The sequence below is a fragment of the Nerophis ophidion genome, linkage group LG23 (genome assembly GCF_033978795.1).
Source record: "Nerophis ophidion isolate RoL-2023_Sa linkage group LG23, RoL_Noph_v1.0, whole genome shotgun sequence".
NCBI classification, from domain to species: Eukaryota; Metazoa; Chordata; class Actinopteri; order Syngnathiformes; family Syngnathidae; genus Nerophis; species Nerophis ophidion.
In genome coordinates this window covers 17601920-17629087 of record NC_084633.1, presented here as the reverse complement: position 1 = coordinate 17629087, position 27168 = coordinate 17601920, and the positions used below count along the sequence as shown (strand labels likewise).

General features: G+C 38.7%; 1 protein-coding gene across 1 annotated transcript in view; it reads left to right on the top strand.

The window, feature by feature from the left end:
* Window positions 1-27168, top strand: part of LOC133541575 (jupiter microtubule associated homolog 1-like) — a 56745-nt gene that overhangs the window by 14017 nt on the left and 15560 nt on the right. The window contains exon 2 of the mRNA XM_061885055.1: window positions 1665-1807. Within this exon, the coding sequence (XP_061741039.1) occupies window positions 1665-1807 (143 nt within the window). The remainder of the gene's footprint in view (window positions 1-1664; window positions 1808-27168) is intronic.

Here is a 27168-nt window from a genome sequence, read left to right as displayed (position 1 = left end):
AGGCACTTTAAAGCCTTTTTTCGGGATATTCCATGATGGGTAAAATTTTGAAAAAAACTTCGAAAAATAAAATAAGCCACTGGGAACTGATTTTTATTGGTTTTAACCCTTCTGAAATTGTGATAATGTTCCCCTTTAATTCTCCGTAAACAAAGTATCTCTAGTTCACTACTGCAATATCCTCTAAAAATACTTTTCCGCCATGTTTGATCATATGCTAACAGCTGATCACCTTGATCGAACTCAAATTTATCGTGATAAATAATCCTGATTATATAATTGCCCAACCTTATTATAAAGTTTTTTTTGTTAGCAATTTGCAGTCCACTATTAGATAAATGCCTGAAATTATGCAGTTGCTTGTTACCAGATATTCCTTGGTGCTATTTATGTAATACAAGTGTTTTTTGTCTTACTTGAAGGGGAACATTATCACAATTTCAAAAGGGTTAAAAACAATAAAAATCAGTTCCCAGTGGCTTGTTGGATTTTTTGAAGTTTTTTTCAAAATTTTACCGGTCTCGGAATATCCCTAAATAAAGCTTTAAAGTGCCTTATTTTATATCTTCGAAACCACTATCCATTTCCCTGTGACGTCACACAGTGCTGCCAATGTAAACAAACAATGGGAATACCACAGCAAAATGTAGCGACATTAGCTCGGATTCAAACTCGGATTTCAGCGACTTAAGCGATTCAACAGATTACGCATGTATTGAAACAGATGGTTGGAGTATGAAAGTATTGAAGAAGAAACTGAAACTATTGAGCGAATAGCTATTGACGCTATTCATAGCCATAGCATGGCCGAATAGCTGTGTTAGCATCGCCGGTAAAATGTGCGGACCAAACGATCAGGACTTTCGCATCTTTAGACACTGGAGCAACTTAAATCCGTCGATTGGTAAGTGTTTTTTTCGCATTAAATGTGGGTGGAAGGAAACGTGATATAGTTGCAAATGCATCTACAGGTTATCCATACATTTCTGTAGCATGTCTGCTTTGGCACCGCCGGTAAATAGCATGTTAGCATTGATTAGCGTACCATGTTAGCATCGATTAGCTGGCAGTCAACATCAACAAAACTCACCTTTGTGATTTCGTTGACTATCGTTGCAAATGCATTTGCAGGTTATCCATACATCTCTGTGCCATGTCTGCCTTAGCATCGCCGGTAAAATGTGGAGACACTGGCACATTCAATGGGGGTCTGGCGGCAGACACTTTGGCATCTTCGGGCCAGTGGTGCAACTTGAATCCCTCCCTGTTAGTGTTGTTACACCCTCCGACAACACACCGTCGAGGCATGATGTCTCCAAGGTTCCAAAAAATAGTTAAAAAAACGGAAAATAACAGAGCTGAGACCCGGTGTTTGTAATGTGTTGAAACTGAAAATGGCGGGTGTGTTACCTCGGCGACGTCACATTCTGACGTCATCGCCTCCAGCGCGATAAACAGAAAGGCGCTTAATTCGCCAAAATTCACCCATTTAGAGTTCGTAAATCGGTTAAAAAAATATATGGTCTTTTTTCTGCACCATCAAGGTATATATTGACGCTTACATAGGTCTGCTGATAATGTTCCCCTTTAAATGCTGTGGGATGAAACCAAAAGCATACACAGGATGCCAAGATGCAAGATACCAATCGATGTCTTCCGTACAGGGTACTACGACCGCCAGGCGGCGCTTCCAGCTTTTCCTTTGGCACAGATGAAAACACGACCCCGCAGCGCAAGAACAAGATGGCCTCCAGCATCTTTGCAGAACCAGTGGACCCCCATGCTCATCGGAGGAACAACCCACCAAGTAAACTTATCTGCTCTTTCTTTTCTTTGGTTACTTTTCCTCGGCCTCGGTTTAGGTTCCTCTCGTGGTTCTATAAAAACTTGGTCGTTGGAAAGCTTGAGCATCACTTAAGAGTTTTTCCATCTAAAAAGTCAGAACATTCCATTGGTCTAACAGAAGAGCAACTCTGCAGCGCTAGGATATGGGTAATTTGACCCGGCGTCTTTGTGATTGGGGGGGATTAGATCTGGCCTCAATGGAAAGAAAGAGGTCAGTTAAAATGCGGGCCTTGTATAGACATGAGTGAACTGTAAACATGCAGTCTTTCGAGTCTTTAGAACTTCACATTATAGTACCTGCCAGTACTCCAGGTGAGGCGTTGTCCTGACAACATACATTATTTGCTTTCCATTATCCTTTAAGTAGGACATTAGTTTAGTTTTTCCAGTTTGTCAGTGTTTGTCAAGAGCTTCTCCAAAGTACAAGTGCTGCACATTCCGTCGAATATTCTATTTCAGCCTGGAACAGTGAAGCAACTGAAGTAGCAGGCATCACATGTTTTCACTTTCAACCTATTGGCAGTGCAAAGCATCTCCATGGCGTGTCACCAAAAGGCTGTTTCTGCCTTTCTAATGGAATGGCCCCTACTTCCTGCTGACATTGTTTGACAAGAGGAGTACTTCCTGTCTAACAAGCATAAGTGGAGGATGTTTATTTGCCTAGGCAAATTTGTGTTGACTTCATGAGTAGACTAGCTGTTGTGTGTTGAGCATCATTATATTATATATTGCACCCAAATGTCTTTTTCAATAGCAGACTTGGGCAAATTAAAGGCCTACTGAAATGAGATGTTCTTATTTAAATGGGGATAGCAGGTCCATTCTATGTGTCATACTTGATCATTTCGCGATATTGCCATATTTTTGCTGAAAGGATTTAGTAGAGAACATCGACGATAAAGTTCGCAACTTTTGGTCGCTAATAAAAAAAAGCCTTGCCTGTACCGGAAGTAGCAGACGATGTGCGCGTGACGTCACGGGTTGTAGGGCTCCTCACATTGTTTATAATCATAGCCTCCAGCAGCAAGCGACAATTTACCCATTAATTTGAGCGAGGATGAAAGATTCGTGGATGAGGAAAGTTTTAGAGTGAAGCACAAAAAACAAAAAAAGAAGGCGACGGCAGTGGGAGCAGAGAAGTTAAGTCCCTACCTTTAGTCAAAAGTGATTTATGACCCCCCATAAAACAATGATTTATGACCCTCAAGGTCAAAGGTCAATGATTTATGAGGGGTCAAGTTCAAAGGTTAATGATTTATGAGGGGGTCAAGGTTAAAGGTCAAGGTTAAAGGTCAGGTTCAAATGTCAGGTTCAAATATCAAGGTCAAGTGGGTGTGGCTTACCCGGAAGAGGGTGGAGTTAAGACCTGCGGTGGGAGTGGTTAAACCAGGAAGAGGGTGGAGTTTTAAACAGAAAGAGGGCAGAGTTAAGACCTGCGGTGGGAGTGGTTAAACCAGGAAGAGGGTGGAGTTAAGACCTGACAGGGAACAGAGGAGGGATCAGTTTTTTTAAGAAAGCAATGTCATCTGAGCAGCATGTGACCATATATTTGATAGTTTAAATGTTTACGATCGTTTGAAACAACTTCCAGATTTCGATGTATTGATGGTTGGGAATGTTACGTGTGGAGATGTGGACACGCACGCACTTCACACACACACACACACACACACACACACGCAGAGGAGGTGGAGCTTTATACGTTAGCGTAAAGACTTTGTTCGATTCGGTCATGATTAGTGAAACGCCTGTTTCGATTTATAAAAATAATAAAACTTACATTGACGCTCCGCAAAAAAGTCGAGTGTTTCTAAATCGTATTCAGATGCCGCCGACCGAATCTTTGCGTGAGAAATGGGATTTGGAAGGGGAGGGATCTTTTGGATTTGTATTCAGATACGAAATGGGGGATATCTGCTTATTTCAGCTAAAAGAAAGAAGAGACGGAAGCCCTTTCTCGATATTTTCATCGTTATCTATCGTGGATTGGGAAGTTTTTGGTGGACACGCACACACGCACACACACGCACACACACACACACTTCACACACACACACACACACACACACGCACGCACGCACGCACGCACGCACGCACGCACGCACGCACGCACGCACGCACGCACGCACGCACACACACACACACACACACACACACACACACACACACACACACACACACACACACACACACACACACACACACACACACACACATTCGTACGCACTGAAACAACTTCCGTACCTCACGAAAACATATTTAAACAGATGGAAAAAACTATCGCAGAACACAGTGTCACCTAGCAACTGGTCTTTACGGTCGTTTGAATCAACAGGTCAGTTTGGGGGACAAAAGGAGGGTTCAGTTTTTACTGACTTCCCATCTGACAGTTTAAATGTTTATGACCGTTTGAATCAACAGGACACGCACGCACACACACACACACGCACGCACACACACACACACACACACACACATACACACACACACACGCACACACACACACACACACACACACACACACACACACACACACACCATTACCTCTGCTTTACCATGTTATTAGACATTGGTTTAACTCCATTTAAGCATTTAAACGTTAAAAGCATTACACTTGTACGACGATGTAATACCTTTTTTTTTTTTAACAGCCGATGACGACGAAGTGAAAGACGATGAACTTTGCTTAAACGGTCTTACAAAGTTGGAAGATGATTTTCGAGGTGTGTTTAAACCTTCAAATTATTTAATATTATGTGTATTCATTATTTAGTTTCATAGAGGATTTGCCGTAAGATCCTAACGCGATCGTTTTAACACAATCGCAGTCTGGTGAGTCAAATGATTCTCATTTTACAAGAAAAAAAACATGCGGTATACGATACATATATACATATATTTACTTACAGATTTTCCGTTTACATCTCTTGCTCACTGGTCTCCCTTAAAGCTGGCGGGTCCGTCAACGGCCGTTCCAGGCAGAGGAGAAGGCTTGATTGTGCCAAAGACTCCAGACATCGAATCCTTGCTCCGAGGGGAAATCATCGAAAACGACGGTGAATGTCCGACAGGCACCCGCTGTAAGTTTTTCTCGTTTTCTGTAAGCTTTTTAAGATTCTCAGGAGCTTTAAAGAGCTCCTCTCATTCCAATGTCTTTCGCTCAAATGAATTTCGCGCCTAAGGGGAATGGGCGGGGACTGATTCCGGAGGTGGGCGGTTGTTTCCGCCAAGCAACCTTCTGGTTGAAATGGAGTGTGGATCAAGATGGATCCCTACTCTATATTCTTTTATTTAACCCAATGTTTTTTAAATACGTGTATAATGCTTTATATCCTATGGGTTGTGAATTCCATCCTACAATATCTTCCAAGGAACCCAAAGAAATGTTACCACACCTCCCGCTTTATTTATTCTATAGATTGCCTGAACTATTTCATAAACTAAATCTTGTCTTGTTTCTGATGCTATGTTTTTTATGCTCATCAATGCACTGTTGGACTGCGAGCACACAACTACTTTCCTTGCTTTGTTTTCCTCTATCCAGTTAACTGCCATATAAATTGCTACCAATTCCCCCGTAAAAACAGATAGTTTATCACTGATTATTTTATTTAATACTATGTTTCCTTGTGGGATAACTGCTACAGCTCTTACCTTTATTTTTTTTTATATAGTTTTTGATGCATCCGTATATATCATATCTCAATCCATTTTTCTATCCGGTAACTATTTAAATTTCTATTCTTTAGTAATTGCATGTTTTCTCTTGGGTTATCAAACATCCACGGTGGTATTGCAGGCATTGGTACTGTAGGACTAACTTTAATATTGTCAATTTTAACTTTATTACATATGTCTCCTATAATCCACCCAAAACTATTCTTTTTTGTTTTCTCTTTTTCTTGGCAGATTGGTAGCACTGGACAAGTCGGATATCCTTGCTTGGATCCTTTTAAAGTTGCCCGATAAACTGCTGAGAGTTGATCTCTCCTCTTGTCCAAAGGTTTTTCGTTCATTTTTACTTGTAATACTGGCACTAGGGTTGATGTAGTAGCTCCACAACATAACCTTAAAGCCTGTGACTGGATCCGGTCTATTTTCCCAAGTCATGTTTTTGAAGCAGATTGGTAAATAATGCATCCGTAATCAATAACAGATGGAATTAAAGTTATAAATATATACATGTATTGTTTTCAACGTTAACCTATCAGCCCCCCAATCATTACCCCTCAAAGACCTCATTATATTTAACACCTTTTTACTTTTTCCCCTATTTTTTTATTTTCCGGAAGGAACACTCCTGAAGGAATAAATAAAGTACTATCTAATCTAATCTAATCAAATCTATTTTGCTGATGTGGGTTGACTAGTTCATATTTTTATCAAACCATATTCCTAAATATTTAAATACTTGTACCTCTTCTATATTTTCACCTTAGAGTTTTTATTTGGAGCTTGTTTTGTACTTTTGTCTTTGTAAAATGTATGACTTTTGTCTTTCCAACAGAGAATCTTAAACCTCAAGCCGTTCCCCAGTCTTGAACATTATTTACCACTTTGTTAGTTTTTTGATTATTTCTTTTGACTCTAAATAATATACTAGTCTTTCATTAATCTTTTTTTTTTTCCATTACTTTTCCCCAAATTTATAATTTCCTGCCTCTTCTGGGTCTTACCCTGACTTGCATATTGGAATTGTTACCGCTAATTTTCCCCTCTGCCGGTCATTCTCCTTCTTCATATATCCTGTCATATCATTTCAAGACCACTTCTTTGACGATGCCACCTAAGTTTTTGATCATTTGATAACCCGCTAGGTCTTTCCCCGGTGACGTATTTTTAACCTTTTTCAAAATTCGAACCATTTCATTCAAAGAAAATGTCATATCCATAGTGTTGGTAAAGCTATTAACGTTGTCTTCCATCATTTCCCCAATATTTAAACTCATTGTTTTTTCTCTCTTTTGTTTTTCCACATTTCTCAAATTATCATTACTGTGCACTTTAACACATTTTTTTTGCTAAAGGTTCTGCTGTTTCTTTACCCGTGACTACATCTTCTTTAATAAATGTGGCACATCATCCTCTTTACCCTTCATTCCTATCTTTACGAATCGTTATATATCCTTTTATTATAAAGTTTAATTTTGGCTTCAGCCCTGTTTCTTGAATACAAATTATACGTGGTTTAGTTTTCATATTTTTAATATATCCCTTTAATTCATGTTCGGTTGCTATCAAACTTCTGGCATTCCACCGGACAATTAACAGGGTGTTGGAATGTGGTAACATGACTCCGTCACGTCTACTCTCCGTAGTACAGCTTGCACCCGGTACCAAGATAGTTCTTTCAACAACTTTGATGCTGCTTTGACAATTATTTTGATCTTCTCAGTCTTATTTTTACTTTCATTTTGTATCAAAGCTGAGTTGTGCTCTCTGGTTTATTTTGCAAATGAACCGACAGAACATGATCATGTACAAGACTCGCCTACCCACAATGCACTGCAGCCCAACGCTCCTGGTCGGATGTTTTTTTCGGGGTTCATGGAGAGATGCGGTAAAGAGTGGTAGCCAAGACACACGGTCACACACCGTCACACACGGTCACACACGGTCACACTCGGCAATTATTTTGACCTGGGGAGCAGATATAGAGGAAAAAATGTGTCTGGGGGGCCGGGATATCTGATTTTCAGGTACAAAAAACTTCACAATGACACAAAATAAACACAACAGTTAAACCTCACACTAAAATCAAGACATTGACTTGTACGTTCAAAAGACAGAATAGAACAAGTCAAGACATGCAATGCCATCTACAAAATGTTATGTAAATGTTAGTCATTACACACGCGGCTATGGTTTTGATGTATTTGTTACAGACATGTTTACGTCAAGTAACATCACATGGTTCCATTTGCACCTTTCAACAAATCTGAAAAGGAATATTAAGAAGTAAAACTTATATTTAATCCTACCTCTTCTCCGAGCACACGGTGACTGTACATACGGGTCGAAAAATGTTGACCTAATTCAGCATTTCTCAAAGTGTGGGGAATAGAGACATGACAGGTGGGGCGCGAGGAAAGGGAGGACATTTTTTATTTTTGATTTTTTTTTACTATGCTTTCATTTTCTATACACACTGTAAATCACTTTGTGATTCTGTCTGTGAAATCCGCCGTATAAATAAATGTAAATTACTTATTTTTCCTGTAGGCTTTAAATTTCTCGGCAGGAGCGAAAGTTTGACAGACATAGCAACAGTAACTTTTGCAGGCAGGGCTAAGAGGAACAAACTTTCGCGCGGATGGGTAGCAGGCTAATGTGCGGACCACAATTACACAAAATGGATACATTTGCAACTCGCACCTCAAAGGTCTGCGGAGAAACAAAAATATGACGGGTCTAATCAACCAAAAAGTCAACCTAAAAGAAAATATGGCGAAGGGTATCTTGCTCTTGGATTCACGGCAGCGGAGGTGGGGGCAGAGGAGAGACCCCTGTGTGTTCTTTGTCTAAAACGGCTAGCAGCAGACAGCATCAGGCCCAACAAAGTAAAGAGACAACTCGAGACCACACATGATGTCCAATAAATTGTTTTGTTGGGGCGATGGGGGTAGGTGGGCCTTGAGTCTAAAGTGCTGATGACAGAAAAAAAAAAAAGTTTGAGAAGCCCTGACCTAATTGTACGGATCTCACTTTAAACGGCAAACCGATCATTTAAATGTTTTCACTTTGAATATGAAACGAGGAGTAAAATGTACAATGTACAATATTATCAATTATTTCACAAGGACATGTTTTAAGGATATTGTACAGTATAATTAAATCTAAAATGAATGTGATCACTTTCAGGATCATTTTATTTTTAGCCAGTAAACAACTGTTATGTACTTTTGAATCGGGTTTTCCCCTTTAAATAACAAAAATTATAGAATTTTACAATATTCATTATTATTAAATATTAAATGTGCCAACTAGTTTTACGGCATACATCATCCCCCCTTTACCCATTTGTTAAAAAGACGAAAGTTGATGCGAACGCCTACGTGCTGTCAGAAAACTAAAAGAAGAAGAATGCCTTTGTGCAATTACTGCTAATAAATCAATCAATAAAATGCATCAGTCAAATAGTACAGGCAACTTCGTTAACATGGAGCCACAGACAATTTCATTCAAAAAGTCCCAATTGCTAACATAAAGATACAACAACAAATAAAGGCAAAGAAGGCCTAGTAGGTAATTACAACAACAGACAAAGTATTAAAAATATCGGTCCAATAACTGCACAGGGATGGGCAGAGCCAAAACATGTGTAGCAAGTAAGCTGGAGACTGTTGACACTGAAATAAGGCTATATGTGGCACAGATACAAGATTTATAAACTCTACTTAAACCCCCACTTAAGAACTTTCAGTTTTGGTTTATATTGGCCGCACCAGTGAACCAAAGCGATGGCGTTTTCCCAAAAGGAAAACCACATTTACCATGAGGACTAGCGCATATAGCGTCCAACTGACACGATAATGCCACAATGATTCTGTATTACTGAACTTTCCACAGTAGGAACCTACATTCGTTTTCTACCACTTATTCCCTTTTGGGGACGTGGGGGTCGCTGGCGCCTATCTCAGCTACAATCGGGTGGAAGGAGGTGTACACCCTGGACAAGTCGCCCCCTCATTGCAGGGTCAACATAGACGGACAACATTCACACCAACCTACATATTTTACTCAAACCTTATATTTGCAGTTTGAAGTCACTGCATTGTTTTTTCCTTGTACAGTTCTTTTGAGTTTGTTGCGTGGTTGGTCAGTGTGGAACTGCAAAGTATCGCGCTGGTGGGTATTTATTGCTACCACACAAATTTCCAGTAGCTAAAACCCGATTCAAAAGTACATAACAGTTGTTTACTGGCTAAAAATAAAATGATCCTGAAAGTGATCACATTCATTTTAGATTTAATTATACTGTACAATATCCTTAAAACATGTCCTTGTGAAATAATTGATAATATTGTACATTGTACATTTTACTCCTCGTTTCATATTCAAAGTGAAAACATTTAAATGATCGGTTTGCCGTTTAAAGTGAGATCCGTACAATTAGGTCAGGGCTTCTCAAACTTTTTTTTTTTTCTGTCATCAGCACTTTAGACTCAAGGCCCACCTACCCCCATCGCCCCAACAAAACAATTTATTGGACATCATGTGTGGTCTCGAGTTGTCTCTTTACTTTGTTGGGCCTGATGCTGTCTGCTGCTAGCCGTTTTAGACAAAGAACACACAGGGGTCTCTCCTCTGCCCCCACCTCCGCTGCCGTGAATCCAAGAGCAAGATACCCTTCGCCATATTTTCTTTTAGGTTGACTTTTTGGTTGATTAGACCCGTCATATTTTTGTTTCTCCGCAGACCTTTGAGGTGCGAGTTGCAAATGTATCCATTTTGTGTAATTGTGGTCCGCACATTAGCCTGCTACCCATCCGCGCGAAAGTTTGTTCCTCTTAGCCCTGCCTGCAAAAGTTACTGTTGCTATGTCTGTCAAACTTTCGCTCCTGCCGAGAAATTTAAAGCCTACAGGAAAAATAAGTAATTTACATTTATTTATACGGCGGATTTCACAGACAGAATCACAAAGTGATTTACAGTGTGTATAGAAAATGAAAGCATAGTAAAAAAAAATCAAAAATAAAAAATGTCCTCCCTTTCCTCGCGCCCCACCTGTCATGTCTCTATTCCCCACACTTTGAGAAATGCTGAATTAGGTCAACATTTTTCGACCCGTATGTACAGTCACCGTGTGCTCGGAGAAGAGGTAGGATTAAATATAAGTTTTACTTCTTAATATTCCTTTTCAGATTTGTTGAAAGGTGCAAATGGAACCATGTGATGTTACTTGACGTAAACATGTCTGTAACAAATACATCAAAACCATAGCCGCGTGTGTAATGACTAACATTTACATAACATTTTGTAGATGGCATTGCATGTCTTGACTTGTTCTATTCTGTCTTTTGAACGTACAAGTCAATGTCTTGATTTTAGTGTGAGGTTTAACTGTTGTGTTTATTTTGTGTCATTGTGAAGTTTTTTGTACCTGAAAATCAGATATCCCGGCCCCCCAGACACATTTTTTCCTCTATATCTGCTCCCCAGGTCAAAATAATTGCCGAGTGTGACCGTGTGTGACCGTGTGTGACGGTGTGTGACCGTGTGTCTTGGCTACCACTCTTTACCGCATCTCTCCATGAACCCCGAAAAAAACATCCGACCAGGAGCGTTGGGCTGCAGTGCATTGTGGGTAGGCGAGTCTTGTACATGATCATGTTCTGTCGGTTCATTTGCAAAATAAACCAGAGAGCACAACTCAGCTTTGATACAAAATGAAAGTAAAAATAAGACTGAGAAGATCAAAATAATTGTCAAAGCAGCATCAAAGTTGTTGAAAGAACTATCTTGGTACCGGGTGCAAGCTGTACTACGGAGAGTAGACGTGACGGAGTCATGTTACCACATTCCAACACCCTGTTAATTGTCCGGTGGAATGCCAGAAGTTTGATAGCAACCGAACATGAATTAAAGGGATATATTAAAAATATGAAAACTAAACCACGTATAATTTGTATTCAAGAAACAGGGCTGAAGCCAAAATTAAACTTTATAATAAAAGGATATATAACGATTCGTAAAGATAGGAATGAAGGGTAAAGAGGATGATGTGCCACATTTATTAAAGAAGATGTAGTCACGGGTAAAGAAACAGCAGAACCTTTAGCAAAAAAAATGTGTTAAAGTGCACAGTAATGATAATTTGAGAAATGTGGAAAAACAAAAGAGAGAAAAAACAATGAGTTTAAATATTGGGGAAATGATGGAAGACAACGTTAATAGCTTTACCAACACTATGGATATGACATTTTCTTTGAATGAAATGGTTCGAATTTTGAAAAAGGTTAAAAATACGTCACCGGGGAAAGACCTAGCGGGTTATCAAATGATCAAAAACTTAGGTGGCATCGTCAAAGAAGTGGTCTTGAAATGATATGACAGGATATATGAAGAAGGAGAATGACCGGCAGAGGGGAAAATTAGCGGTAACAATTCCAATATGCAAGTCAGGGTAAGACCCAGAAGAGGCAGGAAATTATAAATTTGGGGAAAAGTAATGGAAAAAAAAAAAGATTAATGAAAGACTAGTATATTATTTAGAGTCAAAAGAAATAATCAAAAAACTAACAAAGTGGTAAATAATGTTCAAGACTGGGGAACGGCTTGAGGTTTAAGATTCTCTGTTGGAAAGACAAAAGTCATACATTTTACAAAGACAAAAGTACAAAACAAGCTCCAAATAAAAACTCTAAGGTGAAAATATAGAAGAGGTACAAGTATTTAAATATTTAGGAATATGGTTTGATAAAAATATGAACTAGTCAACCCACATCAGCAAAATAGATTTGATTAGATTAGATTAGATAGTACTTTATTTATTCCTTCAGGAGTGTTCCTTCCGGAAAATAAAAAAATAGGGGAAAAAGTAAAAAGGTGTTAAATATAATGAGGTCTTTGAGGGGTAATGATTGGGGGGCTGATAGGTTAACGTTGAAAACAATACATGTATATATTTATAACTTTAATTCCATCTGTTATTGATTACGGATGCATTATTTACCAATCTGCTTCAAAAACATGACTTGGGAAAATAGACCGGATCCAGTCACAGGCTTTAAGGTTATGTTGTGGAGCTACTACATCAACCCTAGTGCCAGTATTACAAGTAAAAATGAACGAAAAACCTTTGGACAAGAGGAGAGATCAACTCTCAGCAGTTTATCGGGCAACTTTAAAAGGATCCAAGCAAGGATATCCGACTTGTCCAGTGCTACCAATCTGCCAAGAAAAAGAGAAAACAAAAAAGAATAGTTTTGGGTGGATTATAGGAGACATATGTAATAAAGTTAAAATTGACAATATTAAAGTTAGTCCTACAGTACCAATGCCTGCAATACCACCGTGGATGTTTGATAACCCAAAAGAAAACATGCAATTACTAAAGAATAGAAATTTAAATAGTTACCGGATAGAAAAATGGATTGAGATATGATATATACGGATGCATCAAAAACTATATAAAAAAAAATAAAGGTAAGAGCTGTAGCAGTTATCCCACAAGGAAACATAGTATTAAATAAAATAATCAGTGATAAACTATCTGTTTTTACGGGGGAATTGGTAGCAATTTATATGGCAGTTAACTGGATAGAGGAAAACAAAGCAAGGAAAGTAGTTGTGTGCTCGCAGTCCAACAGTGCATTGATGAGCATAAAAAACATAGCATCAGAAACAAGACAAGATTTAGTTTATGAAATAGTTCAGGCAATCTATAGAATAAATAAAGCGGGAGGTGTGGTAACATTTCTTTGGGTTCCTTGGAAGATATTGTAGGATGGAATTCACAACCCATAGGATATAAAGCATTATACACGTATTTAAAAAACATTGGGTTAAATAAAAGAATATAGAGTAGGGATCCATCTTGATCCACACTCCATTTCAACCAGAAGGTTGCTTGGCGGAAACAACCGCCCACCTCCGGAATCAGTCCCCGCCCATTCCCCTTAGGCGCGAAATTCATTTGAGCGAAAGACATTGGAATGAGAGGAGCTCTTTAAAGCTCCTGAGAATCTTAAAAAGCTTACAGAAAACGAGAAAAACTTACAGCGGGTGCCTGTCGGACATTCACCGTCGTTTTCGATGATTTCCCCTCGGAGCAAGGATTCGATGTCTGGAGTCTTTGGCACAATCAAGCCTTCTCCTCTGCCTGGAACGGCCGTTGACGGACCCGCCAGCTTTAAGGGAGACCAGTGAGCAAGAGATGTAAACGGAAAATCTGTAAGTAAATATATGTATATATGTATCGTATACCGCATGTTTTTTTTCTTGTAAAATGAGAATCATTTGACTCACCAGACTGCGATTGTGTTAAAACGATCGCGTTAGGATCTTACGGCAAATCCTCTATGAAACTAAATAATGAATACACATAATATTAAATAATTTGAAGGTTTAAACACACCTCGAAAATCATCTTCCAACTTTGTAAGACCGTTTAAGCAAAGTTCATCGTCTTTCACTTCGTCGTCATCGGCTGTTAAAAAAAAAAAAGGTATTACATCGTCGTACAAGTGTAATGCTTTTAACGTTTAAATGCTTAAATGGAGTTAAACCAATGTCTAATAACATGGTAAAGCAGAGGTAATGGTGTGTGTGTGTGTGTGTGTGTGTGTGTGTGTGTGTGTGTGTGTGTGTGTGTGTGTGTGTGCGTGTGTGTGTGTGTATGTGTGTGTGTGTGTGTGTGTGTGTGCGTGCGTGTGTGTGTGTGTGCGTGCGTGTCCTGTTGATTCAAACGGTCATAAACATTTAAACTGTCAGATGGGAAGTCAGTAAAAACTGAACCCTCCTTTTGTCCCCCAAACTGACCTGTTGATTCAAACGACCGTAAAGACCAGTTGCTAGGTGACACTGTGTTCTGCGATAGTTTTTTCCATCTGTTTAAATATGTTTTCGTGAGGTACGGAAGTTGTTTCAGTGCGTACGAATGTGTGTGTGTGTGTGTGTGTGTGTGTGTGTGTGTGTGTGTGTGTGTGTGTGTGTGTGTGTGTGTGTGTGTGTGTGTGTGTGTGTGTGTGTGTGTGTGTGTGTGTGTGTGTGTGTGTGTGTGTGTGTGTGTGTGTGTGTGTGTGTGTGTGTGTGTGTGTGTGTGTGTGTGTGTGTGCGTGCGTGCGTGCGTGCGTGCGTGCGTGCGTGCGTGCGTGCGTGCGTGCGTGCGTGCGTGCGTGCGTGCGTGCGTGCGTGCGTGCGTGCGTGCGTGCGTGCGTGCGTGCGTGCGTGCGTGCGTGCGTGCGTGCGTGTGTGTGAAGTGTGTGTGTGTGTGCGTGTGTGCGTGTCCACCAAAAACTTCCCAATCCACGATAGATAACGATGAAAATATCGAGAAAGGGCTTCCGTCTCTTCTTTCTTTTAGCTGAAATAAGCAGATATCCCCCATTTCGTATCTGAATACAAATCCAAAAGATCCCTCCCCTTCCAAATCCCATTTCTCACGCAAAGATTCGGTCGGCGGCATCTGAATACGATTTAGAAACACTCGACTTTTTTGCGGAGCGTCAATGTAAGTTTTATTATTTTTATAAATCGAAACAGGCGTTTCACTAATCATGACCGAATCGAACAAAGTCTTTACGCTAACGTATAAAGCTCCACCTCCTCTGCGTGTGTGTGTGTGTGTGTGTGTGTGTGTGAAGTGCGTGCGTGTCCACATCTCCACACGTAACATTCCCAACCATCAATACATCGAAATCTGGAAGTTGTTTCAAACGATCGTAAACATTTAAACTATCAAATATATGGTCACATGCTGCTCAGATGACATTGCTTTCTTAAAAAAACTGATCCCTCCTCTGTTCCCTGTCAGGTCTTAACTCCACCCTCTTCCTGGTTTAACCACTCCCACCGCAGGTCTTAACTCTGCCCTCTTTCTGTTTAAAACTCCACCCTCTTCCTGGTTTAACCACTCCCACCGCAGGTCTTAACTCCACCCTCTTCCGGGTAAGCCACACCCACTTGACCTTGATATTTGAACCTGACATTTGAACCTGACCTTTAACCTTGACCTTTAACCTTGACCCCCTCATAAATCATTAACCTTTGAACTTGACCCCTCATAAATCATTGACCTTTGACCTTGAGGGTCATAAATCATTGTTTTATGGGGGGTCATAAATCACTTTTGACTAAAGGTAGGGACTTAACTTCTCTGGGAGCGTTTCAGATGTAATTAGACACATTTACTAGGATAATTCTGGAAGATCCCTTATCTGCTTATTGTTTTAATAGTGTTTTAGTGAGATTGTAAAGTCATACCTGAAAGTCGGATGGCTGCGGTGAACGCCAGTGTCTCTGAGAGAAGCCGAGGAGCCAAGATCACAGCTGCCTTTTTGAGCTGCAGGAGGAGGTCGTGTAATCCACTGAAGTCTCCGGTAAGAGCCAACTTAATATCACAGTTTTCCCATCCAAAAACTTGCTGGTTGACGTAGAGAAACATGTTCGCTTGACCGCTATGTGTTAAAGCTTCACAACATACAAAGAAACATCGGCTGTTTTCCACCAACAGCATTATTCTTTATAGTCTCCATTATTAATTGAACAAATAGCAAAAGATTCAGCAACACAGATGCCCAAATTACTGTGTAATTATGCAATGAAAAGAAACGACTTTTAGCCCTAAATGGTGCTGGGCTAATATTTCACAAACACGCGTCATCATACGCGTCATCATTTCGGGACGTTTTCAACAAGAAACGCCGCGGGAAATTTAAAATTGTAATTTAGTAAACTAAAGCGGCCGTATTGGCATGTGTTGCAATGTTAATATTTCATCATTGATATATATAAACTATCAGACTGCGTGGTCGCTAGTAGTGGGTTTCAGTAGGCCTTTAAGGCCTGGGGGCCGCATGTGGCCCGTTAAGCTTTTCAATCCCAAATCATTTTTTTAAATCTTTAAGATTGAAACTGTAGCTGCCATTATGATGTGCAATGATTTTTTTCAAATGACCGTAAATCTTGAACTATACAAAGTATTTCAGAGGTTGGAATCTGCGCTTTTGCATGACTTACTATTTACTACCACTAGACCTATTCAGTGGCTTAGTGGTTAGCGTGTCCGCCCTGAGTCCGGTAGGCTGTGAGTTCAAACCCCAGCCGAGTCAAACCAAAGACTATAAAAATGGGACCCATTACCTCCCTGTTTGGCACTCAACATCATGGGTTGGAATTGGGGGTTAAATCATCAAAATGATTACCGGGCGTAGCGCTGCTGCTCACTGCTCCACTTACCTCCCAGGGGTGATCAATGGGATGGGTTAAATGCAGAGGACAAATTTCACCACACCTAGTGTGTGTGTGACAATCATCGGTACTTTAACTTTAACTATGGTAATCTAATTACCGGTAATTACTATGGTAATCTAACTAGTAACTATGTTAATTTAAGTCACAGCAGCTCAGGAGATGGAAGGAGATTTTTACAACAAAGTTCTAAAGCTTAGTGATACATCAGATTGTAGGTGGGTTTATTTTTTTACCCTTTGCGTTCATATTTCGCTGTTTGTTGTATTTTTGTGGCGTTTCGCTTGATTGTAAAATATTTCAATCCAGAGGGGTGTGACGTGACGTTCATCTGTTGTCAATATTCAGTGTTTTATCCTTTATAGTTAATATTGTAAATCCCCCATTCTTTATTTTCATATGCATTATTGGTGTCTCATTCAGTAAAAAAAAAAAAAAAAAAGGAAAATTCCATTCCGTGTTTTAAGGCGGTCTGTCATAATATTTTTAGCATTCAATCCGACATTATTGTGAGGTTTTGTATTAGTGTTCCTAAAAATAGATATACCGGCCCCCAGACACATTTTTTTTCTCTAAATTTGGTCAAAATAATTGCCCAGGCTTGTTCTATAGTGTGTCTGTACTGTAGTTGACATTTAGTTACCAACTGACTCCTTACTGAGAAGAAAAACAGGTTCATGTGCTATCATGCGTTTTTTTCCCCCTCGGAGTATTTAAGAAAATCCATTGTAGATATGTTGTGGTTTCAATGATTTGAAAGTTCTAGATAGTTTGCCAGAATCCATAGACTATTTTGAACAGCTTTTTGTTGCTGAAACAAAAACTTACTAAAAATACATAATTTGTTACCATAACATTGACATAAACCATGCATAAGAGATTGATTATAAAAAACACAACAGTGAATCAAAAAGCCAAAAGCTAAGTAATTGTGTGTCTGTTTGATAATCAGTAAAACCGCCAATGGCAATTTACAAAGAGAACTGTTGACTCTGACTTTGAAATAGATCTCAATTTTGGTTAATGCACAATATGGATCTACAGTAAACAGTATTAAAGATAATAGTGGTAAAACTCCCGGCGGTTAGCATTACTGTTTTAAATTAAAAGGATAGAAAAACTGTGATTGATAACTGCACTTTGATAATCTCACGGATTGGTGCCAGTTTAAATGCTGACATGAAAACAAGAGACATTAACGCCTTTCCCCATTTGGCAACAACAATCGAAGATTATATAAACACATTACTGTCTGAGCAACTAAGATGTTCAATTTTGCATATAAACCTTCAAACTGTGCTTTCCTACAAACTGTGTGATCGAGCTTTACTCTGAGGCATACGAGGCAGAGGTGTTCTTACGGAATGTTCAAGGACTGCTGAACAGGATAGAACGCCACAACCCAAAATAATAAATAATGACAATAGATGCGTTTGTTTCACAAATTTTATTTAAATACCTCTTAAAGTGCTATAGTACAAACCAATATTTTAAAACGATGAAAGCTTAGCCTTTAAAGGGGAACATTATCACAATTTCAAAAGGGTTAAAAACAATAAAAATCAGTTCCCAGTGGCTCGTTGTATTTTTTGAATTTTTTTTTCTAAATTTTACACCTCCCGGAATATCCCTAAATAAAGTTTTAAAGTGCCTTATTTTCGCTGTCTTCGAAACCACTATCCATTTCCCTGTGACGTCACACAGGTCTGCCAATACAAACATGGCAGTTACCACAGCAAGATATAGCGACATTAGCTCGGATTCAGACTCTGATTTCAGCGGCTTAAGCGATTCAGCAGATTACGCATGTATTGAAACAGGTGGTCAGAATATGGAGGCAGATAGCGAAAACGAAATTGAAGAAGAAATTGAAGCTATTGAGCAAATAGCTATTGACGCTATTCGGCCATAGCGTGGGTGTACCTAATGAAGTGACCCATTGCATGGCTGCCTTATTAGCATCGCCGGTAAAATGTGCAGACCAAACGATCAGGACTTTCGCATCTTGTGACACTGGAGCAACTTAAATCCGTCGATTGGTAAGTGTTTGTTTCGCATCAAATGTGGGTATCTAGTTTCAAATGTACATACAGCTAGCGTAAATAGCATGTTAGCATCGATTAGCTGGCAGTCATGCCGTGACCAAATATGTCTGATTAGCACATAAGTCAACATCAACAAAACTCACCTTTGTGATTTTGTTGACTTAATCGTTGCAAATGCATCTGCAGGTTATCCATACATCTCTGTGCCATGTCTGTCTTAGCATCGCCGGTCAAATATGAAGACACTTTGGTACATTCAATGGGGGTCTGGCGGCAGATTTCTTGCCGGTGGTGCAACTTGAATCCCTCCCTGTTAGTGTTGTTACACCCTCCGACAACACACCGACAAGGCATGATGTCTCCAAGGTTCCAAAAAATAGTCGAAAAAACGGAAAATAACAGAGCTGAGACCCGGTGTTTGTAATGTGGAAATGAATATGGCGGGTGTGTTACCTCGGTGACGTCACGTTCTGACGTCATCACTAAAAGACCGATAAACAGAAAGGCGTTTAATTCGCCAAAATTCACCCATTTAGGGTTCGGAAATCGGTTAAAAAAATACATGGTCTTTTTTCTGCAACATCAGGGTATATATTGATGCTTGCATAGGTTTGGTGATAATGTTCCCCTTTAAACAAATAATATTCCAAGACAAAAACACTATCAGTGAAACATAAGAAACAAAAGACATGCAAAATAGTGTGTTTGCTAACAGTGTGTCTATTTATTTTAGTTAGATAAAAATATGCATAATTTAGTCAAAAGATTTCAGTTTGTATTTTCAGTACTTTTTGAGAACATTCACTAGTACCGCTTTAATAATAACTGTGATTGTTCTGGTCACGATAACCATGATATGAAATGTTCACATATTGTTACAACCCTAATCCCCTAATTATTCCACTCTCAACTACTATTCTACTTTTTGGTCAACATCATCCTTGTTGTAGCCAAAGTGTGTCCAAACAACTAACACAACATCCCTTGTGGGTACAAGCTGTTCGTGTTGTACTGTTAGATATCTGTATAGCGGAGAGGATGGGACAGTCTCGCGTCCCCAGCTCTTCTTTCAGTCGTGTAGGAACTACACAGCCATTAGTATAATTTAATGGTGTATTATCTGAGAGAAATGTTACAAAGGTGGAAAAAACTAAATAACCTGGACAGCACCGGTTAGAAGCTCCAAATATCGGTTTTGATTATTTTTCATTTAACCCCCCCGACCTTTGAGAACCCTTAATAAAGTACATGCAGTACAGACTGTGTGTTCCCATAGTAAATATATAAAAACAACACAAAGTACACAAAGCAGCTAAAAGTTAAAAGTACCAGATAAAGCATTTGCCTTGTGTTCACATTCATAGTGGCTTCTGTGTTCCCTTGTAGCTAACTTTAGAACAACTGTTGGAACAGCTGCTCAGCTGAGTTGGATGTCCTCGGGATGTAAATGCTTTTTTCATCAACTTTTATGCCACCTACAGTTCATGATGTGGATTTTAATCTTGTTGTATGTAACTTGTTAGTGTTCCATAATTTTGGTTTCATTACTTGGGTTGTAAATAACAGACCAGTATCATCCTCAAATAGACTTCTTGAATGACATTTTTTTTGGTATTATGTGTGCCAAGAGCCTGTTTGTGAGCCTGCACATTTATCAGTGAAGAAGAGCTCAAACGCTCGCTTTTTAAGTTGCAGGGTTTTACATGACATGTTAGATGAGCCCGCCCTGTGTGTATGCCAACCATATTAGAGGACACCTTTTTGTTAATTAAAAAAACAAAACTATTCAGTCAGCTAAAGACATGGGAGCTTCATCGTGTGTTACTTTTGTGAACTATGGCTGGGCGATATGGCCTTTTTTTAATATCTCAATATTTTCTAGGCCATATCGTGCAATACACGATATATATGTCGATATTTTGGCGTAGCTGTGAATGAACATTTGATGCATATAATCACAGCAGTATGATGATTCTATGTGTCTACATTAAAACATTCTTCTTCATACTGCATTAATATATGCTCATTTTAAACTTTCATGCAGAGAAGCAAATCACAACTAAGTCAATTTACCAAAAGTGTATTTATTAAACAGTTATTAAGCAGTGGCACAAACATTATTCATATATTATCCATCCATCCATCCATTTCCTACCGCTTATTCCCTTTTAGGGTCGCGGGGGGCGCTGGCGCCTATCCAAGCTACAATCGTGCGGAAGGCAGGGTACACCCTGGACAAGTCGCCACCTTATATTATATATTACAGTGGTTCTCAAATGGGGGTACGCGTACCCCTGGGGGTACTTGAAGGTATACCAAGGGGTACGTGAGACTTTTTAAAAATATTGTAAAAATAGCAACAATTCAAAAATCCTTTTATAAATATATTTATTGAATAATACTTCAACAAAATATGAATTCATAAACTGTGAAAAATAAATGAAACAATGCAATATTCAGTGTTGACAACTAAATTTGTTGTGGACATGTTCCATAAATATTGATGTTAAATACTTTTTTTTTCTTTTTGTGAAGAAATGTTTAGAATTAAGTTCATGAATCCAGATGGATCTCTATTACAATCCCCAAAGAGGACACTTTAAGTTGATGATTACTTCTATGTGTATAAATCTTTATTTATAATTGAATCACTTATTTTTCAACAAGTTTTTAGTTATTTTTATATCTTTTTTTCCATATAGTTGAAGAAAGACCACTACAAATGAGCAATATTTTGCACTGTTATACAATTTAATAAATCAGAAACTGATGACATAGTGCTGTATTTTACTTCTTTATCTCTTTTTTTCAACCAAAAATGCTTTGCTCTGATTAGGGGGTACTTGAATTAAAAAAAATGTTCACAGGGGGTACATCACTGAAAAAAGGTTGAGAACCACTGATATATATACATAATATATGTTGTATATTATTTATTATTATTATTGTCTACTGTGATTAAACTGTTGTGCTGAATTTCCCCCAGGGATCAATAAAGTACTTTCTATTCTATTCTATTCTCTATTCATGTCATTTCCAAAACAGAAAGTGCAAGATTGTCAAAGACATTTTAAAACAAGCTATGAGTGCACTTTTGTGCATGATGTCAATAAGATGACATATCAAAACAACACTAAATTAAAGTGCAGTTTTTGTAAAGAACGCCACTACAATAGTTTAAAACAAATAAAGTGCACTTTTGTGCATGATTTTGTGGGCATGTGGCACCGAATGGAGATGTTGACATGCGGAGTAAGCACTCTTCCTTCTCTAGCAGGTGACTTTTCAAATGATGCTACATTTTAGCAGTAATGCTACTTTTTGTAGCAACGCTTTAGCGCCACACTTGACAAATTACGGTTGTCTGTTCGACATATTCCCACTTGAAGCCAAACCACCTCTAAACGATGGAGCCCCTGCTGTTTTTCTTGGGAATTAATTATTCCTTTATTTGTTACCAAATTCGCACCTTCTTTCTCTCGTATTACCACTCTCACAGCTCCGCTAGCATTACAGCTAACGTTACCCATGCTGCTACCTCTCTGCTCCGCGAGGGCGTATACGTATGTGATGTATGACGTGACATATGTAAGAAGGTCAGCTTGCTGTCTGTGAGAAGCAGAGACAAGAAAGAGTGAGAAGAGCCTGTAGTGTAATGCCAGCAGCTAAAAGCAACTGTGTGAGAACGTAAATCCGAATATCACGGTATATTAATTTTCTATATCGCACAGAGACAAACCTGCGATATATATCGAGTGTATCGATATATATCGCCCAGCCCTATGAATAACCTAGCATGATGTAGCTGTTAGAATGTTATTGTATTGTTAGCACAGTAGCGCACATGGCCCATGCTAAAGTTTTGAACATTTGTGACGCCTGTCACACTATTTAATGATACGTTGTCTTTCAAACTGTTGTCCCTCGTGACTTCGCACTTCAAATCCTGTCGCTTAATTTTTTTTTAAAGCATATTCTGCATGTTTTTGACTTAGACTGTACTTAACAGTACAGATGAGAACGAAATGTATTTGCATTAGCTCATGGTAGTGCAGGATAAAAGAGCAATAAGGTGCAGATATAAATAAATAGATTACTGTACAGATAAGTATATTGCACTTTTGCATATGCATCCATGTTTATGGGTGTATGTTATATTGTTTTTATATTCCAGCCAGTTAATCCATTTTGGGAGGGAATTGGGGGGATTATTTTAATGCCTTAAAGCAGGGGCGCTCACACTTTTTCTGCAGGCGAGCTACTTTTCAATTGACCAAGTCGAGGAGATCTACCTCATTCCTATTTATAATTTATATTTATTTATTTATGAAAGAGACATTTTTGTTAACAAGTTAATGGTGTTTAATGATAATACAAGCATGTTTAACACACATAGATTCCTTTCTTTCATGAAGACAAGAATATAAGTTGGTGTATTACCTGATTCTGATGACTTGCATTGATTGGAATTAGACAGTGGTGCTGATAACGTCCGCATTTTCAAATGGAGGAGAAAAAAAAGTCCTCCTTTCTGTCCAATACCACATGAAAGTGGTTGGATTTGGCATCTCATTTGTCCAACTTGCATACTCGTTTTTAAACACTTTGTTATGAGAGTAGCATATGTGTGTGGCCCTTTAATGTCTGGCAGCAGGTGAGTGACGTCAGTGAGTGTGCGGGTGGGCAAGCAAGTGAGAAAGCGGTCGCTGAGGGCGGGGGAGAAATACATTGGCATCAAACTCCGTAGCTTGCTAGCTTGTGCACGCTAGCTTTCTGAGACTCTTATTTTGTTAGCACAGGCAGGATGAAGCAGGTCTTTTATGGTGAAGACAGGAACTGTGCAGTCGGTCTTTAGAGTTTTGACAGTAGGTACGGAGTCTCTAGAAATAAAATGTGTTTCTCTGCGTCCGCCCTGTTAGTGATTTTTTTTTTAAATATGAGCTCGCAGCAGCCAGCGTCATCTCACAAGATCCTCGGGTGCCGAGAATGTCAAACAACTGACGAAAGTGAAGTCTTGGTATGATTGATGATTGCTCATTTTTATGCATATTTTTTAATGCCTGGCTTGAGATCGACTTACACACCCTCCGAGATCGACCAGTCGATCGCGATCGACACAATGCCCACCCCTGCCTTAAAGAGTCTTACGGCCTGATGGAAGAAGCTGTCACATAATCTGGAGGTTCTGCTACGGAGGCTGTGGAACTTCTTTCTAGAGTCCAGCAGTGAATACAGTCCTTGGTGGGGGTGGGAGCAGTCTCTGCAGATTTTCTGACTTAAAATAAGTGTTAAATTAAGTTTTTTATGTATCACTGTGCAGTGTTTGTTATATTTTCTATTAATTATGTTGTGTCGATGTTAAGGGTCACAACAGGCGCCTGGCTAATTTTGGCACTACTTGATCTTCACCACAACAATCTCAAGTTGACTTTTGGCAGAACTACTTTTTGATTGACATCATCCTCAACTCCTACCTCATCAAAAACACGTCTTCACATTGGTGAGACTTTTACACAATGTCGAATGGCAACAGCTTCAGACTAACTGAGACTACTTTAAACTATTAGCTATCAGCAACTGTCAGTTTAGAGCAGGAGTGTCCAAACTTTTTCCACAGAGGGCCGTACATGGACAAATTTAAGCAGGCGGGGGTCGTTTTGATATTTTTCATTTTCAAACCATAACAAAATAAATGGATTTTTTTTTTTTTTATCCTTAGGGCTCCTGGGGAGCATAGAGGGTCTCAGTCACTAAAATGTTAAAAATAAGTCAAATTAATATTATTATTTTTTTATTTAATGCTTACAGTAAATCTCTATATCAACTTGAGGTTGATATAAAGTAAAACAAATAAGGTTGTGTGTGGCTTCACGGTGGCAGAAGGGTTAGTGCGTCTGCCTCACAATACGAAGTTCCTGCAGTCCTGGGTTCAAATCCAGGCTCGGGATCTTTCTGTGCGGAGTTTGCATGTTCTCCCCATGAATGCGTGGGTTCCCTCCGGGTACTCCGGCTTCCTCCCACTTCCAAAGACATGCACCTGGGGATAGGTTGATTGGCAACACTAAATTGGCCCTAGTGTGTGAATGTGAGTGTGAATGTTGTCTGTCTATCTGTGTTGGCCCTGCGATGAGGTGGCGACTTGTCCAGGGTGTACCCTGCCTTCCGCCCGATTGTAGCTGAGATAGGCGCCAGCGCCCCCCGCGACCCCGAAAGGGAATAAGCGGTAGAAAATGGATGGATGGATGGATGGAAATAAGGTTGTATGCCTTTTCTGTCAAAGGCAACTTCGTTTTTTATAGTAAAACAATAATGCAGTACACCGTTGATTTTAATTATTTAATATTTTTGAGTAATCACAGTGGAAAGTTAAATAAAATCCTAATAAATATATTTGAGGTCCTAAAAGTTCCCCGCTCATAAAGTGATGCATTTTTATTTTTATTTTTTTCACTTTTAACACTTCAGTTTCAAGATCAACTTCCGATATACCTGTCGATTTTAAGTTTGAACTATTATTTTGTTTGTTTTATGCTCTTTTGTCAAAACTTTGATGTTTTTATATGGAAACCACACAATATATGCAATATTTTTTCCACATAAAACATTTTAAATTGACAATTTTTAATTAATAATTCATTGTAACATAGATTTTTTTGTCCTTTTTTTTTTTTTTTTTCGAGCAATGGAAAAAAAAATGCCTGCATGGCAGCTTTGTGTCAACATTGCCACTTTTTCCTCATTAGATTTCACCTCATTCCACTTTTTTTAAATGTGTTTTTTAAATTTTTGCAATACTAATAGTTTTGCAATTTTTGCAGAATGTGTGGCGGGCCGGTAAACGATTAGCTCCTTGCCGCAAATGGCCCCCGGCCCGCACTTTGGACACCCTTGGTTTAGAGAGTTAAAGGGGAACTACACTTTGTCTTAATCCAATCCAATCCAATCCACTTTATTTATATAGCACATTTAAACAACAATAATGTTTCCAAAGTGCTGCACAGCCATGTTAAAAACATTGTAAAAAAAAAAAAGATAAATAAAATAAAATAAAATAAAAAAGTATATATATTATGCTCCACCAATGACTGAATAAAACAAAACATAAATAAATATAAAACCAATAAAAACAATATAAAAACAAATATGATTAAAAACTATTTTAAAGGGTAAAATCAATTAAAACAGTAAAATAGAAATCAAAGTGTATAAAAAACACAGAGGACAACAGAGAACAGAGGACCACACAACTCACGTGGTGTTAAAAGCCAAAGAACGTCATGTCTTGTATTTTTTATGCATTCCAATTTGTAATAAACATGATGTAGGAGGTGGCTAATAATGAAGCTAATGGGAGTCTTCTGTAGTGCCCAGAAAGCCCTTTAAAAAAACACCAACAGTTCTCTATGTACATGTCATTAACAAAGTATTAGCGATATTGTTGTTATTATAAGCGCTAATGCAGAGGAACTACTTTTAACGATAACTAGTTAATGCAGCTATTGACATAATGAGCCGGTGTGCTGCTGCAGTTGGTGAAAGTTTGTGCTAAATTACAAACTGTGCCTCTGCTCTGTATAGTAGAAGGTTGTGTCCAAAGATCGAGAAGTTGGTCAACTTTTACATTCTACTTAGACTTGGAAAAGGCGATGGACACAAAAAACCCACTTTTTTTTCTACCTGTATGAGTACTTGAATTTTTTTTTTTATCTTAACGAAAAGATCTGAATATCCCATTATTCATCATCATAACCATGAATTGATTAACGTGGACCCCGACTTAAAAAAGTTGAAAAACTTATTCGGGTGTTACCATTTAGTGGTCAATTGTACGGAATATGTACTGAACTGTGCAGTCTACTAATAAAAGTTTCAATCAATCAATCAATCAATCCCATAGAGAGCAGATTTTGCACAGTAAGTCAGGATTGTTCAACCTTTTTGACCTCGGGGCCTAACTCTTCCACCACAAATGGGCCCAGGGCCCACTCAAATATCAACTCTCAATTAGTAATCTTACTCTTGATTTTAATCATATTCAATAATTATGTCTAACCTTCTTACAGCTTTACAGGATAAACCTTGTCAAATGATATGAAGCCATGTGGTAACAACAAAGATTATTATCAAGGCTTAGGTCAGGCTGATTGCAAAAATATATACTAATCAAATGTAGTGCAAAAGAAAGGACATCTACAAGTATTCCGTACTTAAATAAATAATTGTTATTAGAATAATAACAAATAAAATATATATATATTTGTGTGTGTGTGTATATAAGTTTGTGTGTAGGAGTGTAAGTGTGTGTGTATATATGTTTATATATATGTGTGTGTATATATATTTGTGTGAGTGTGTATCTATTTGT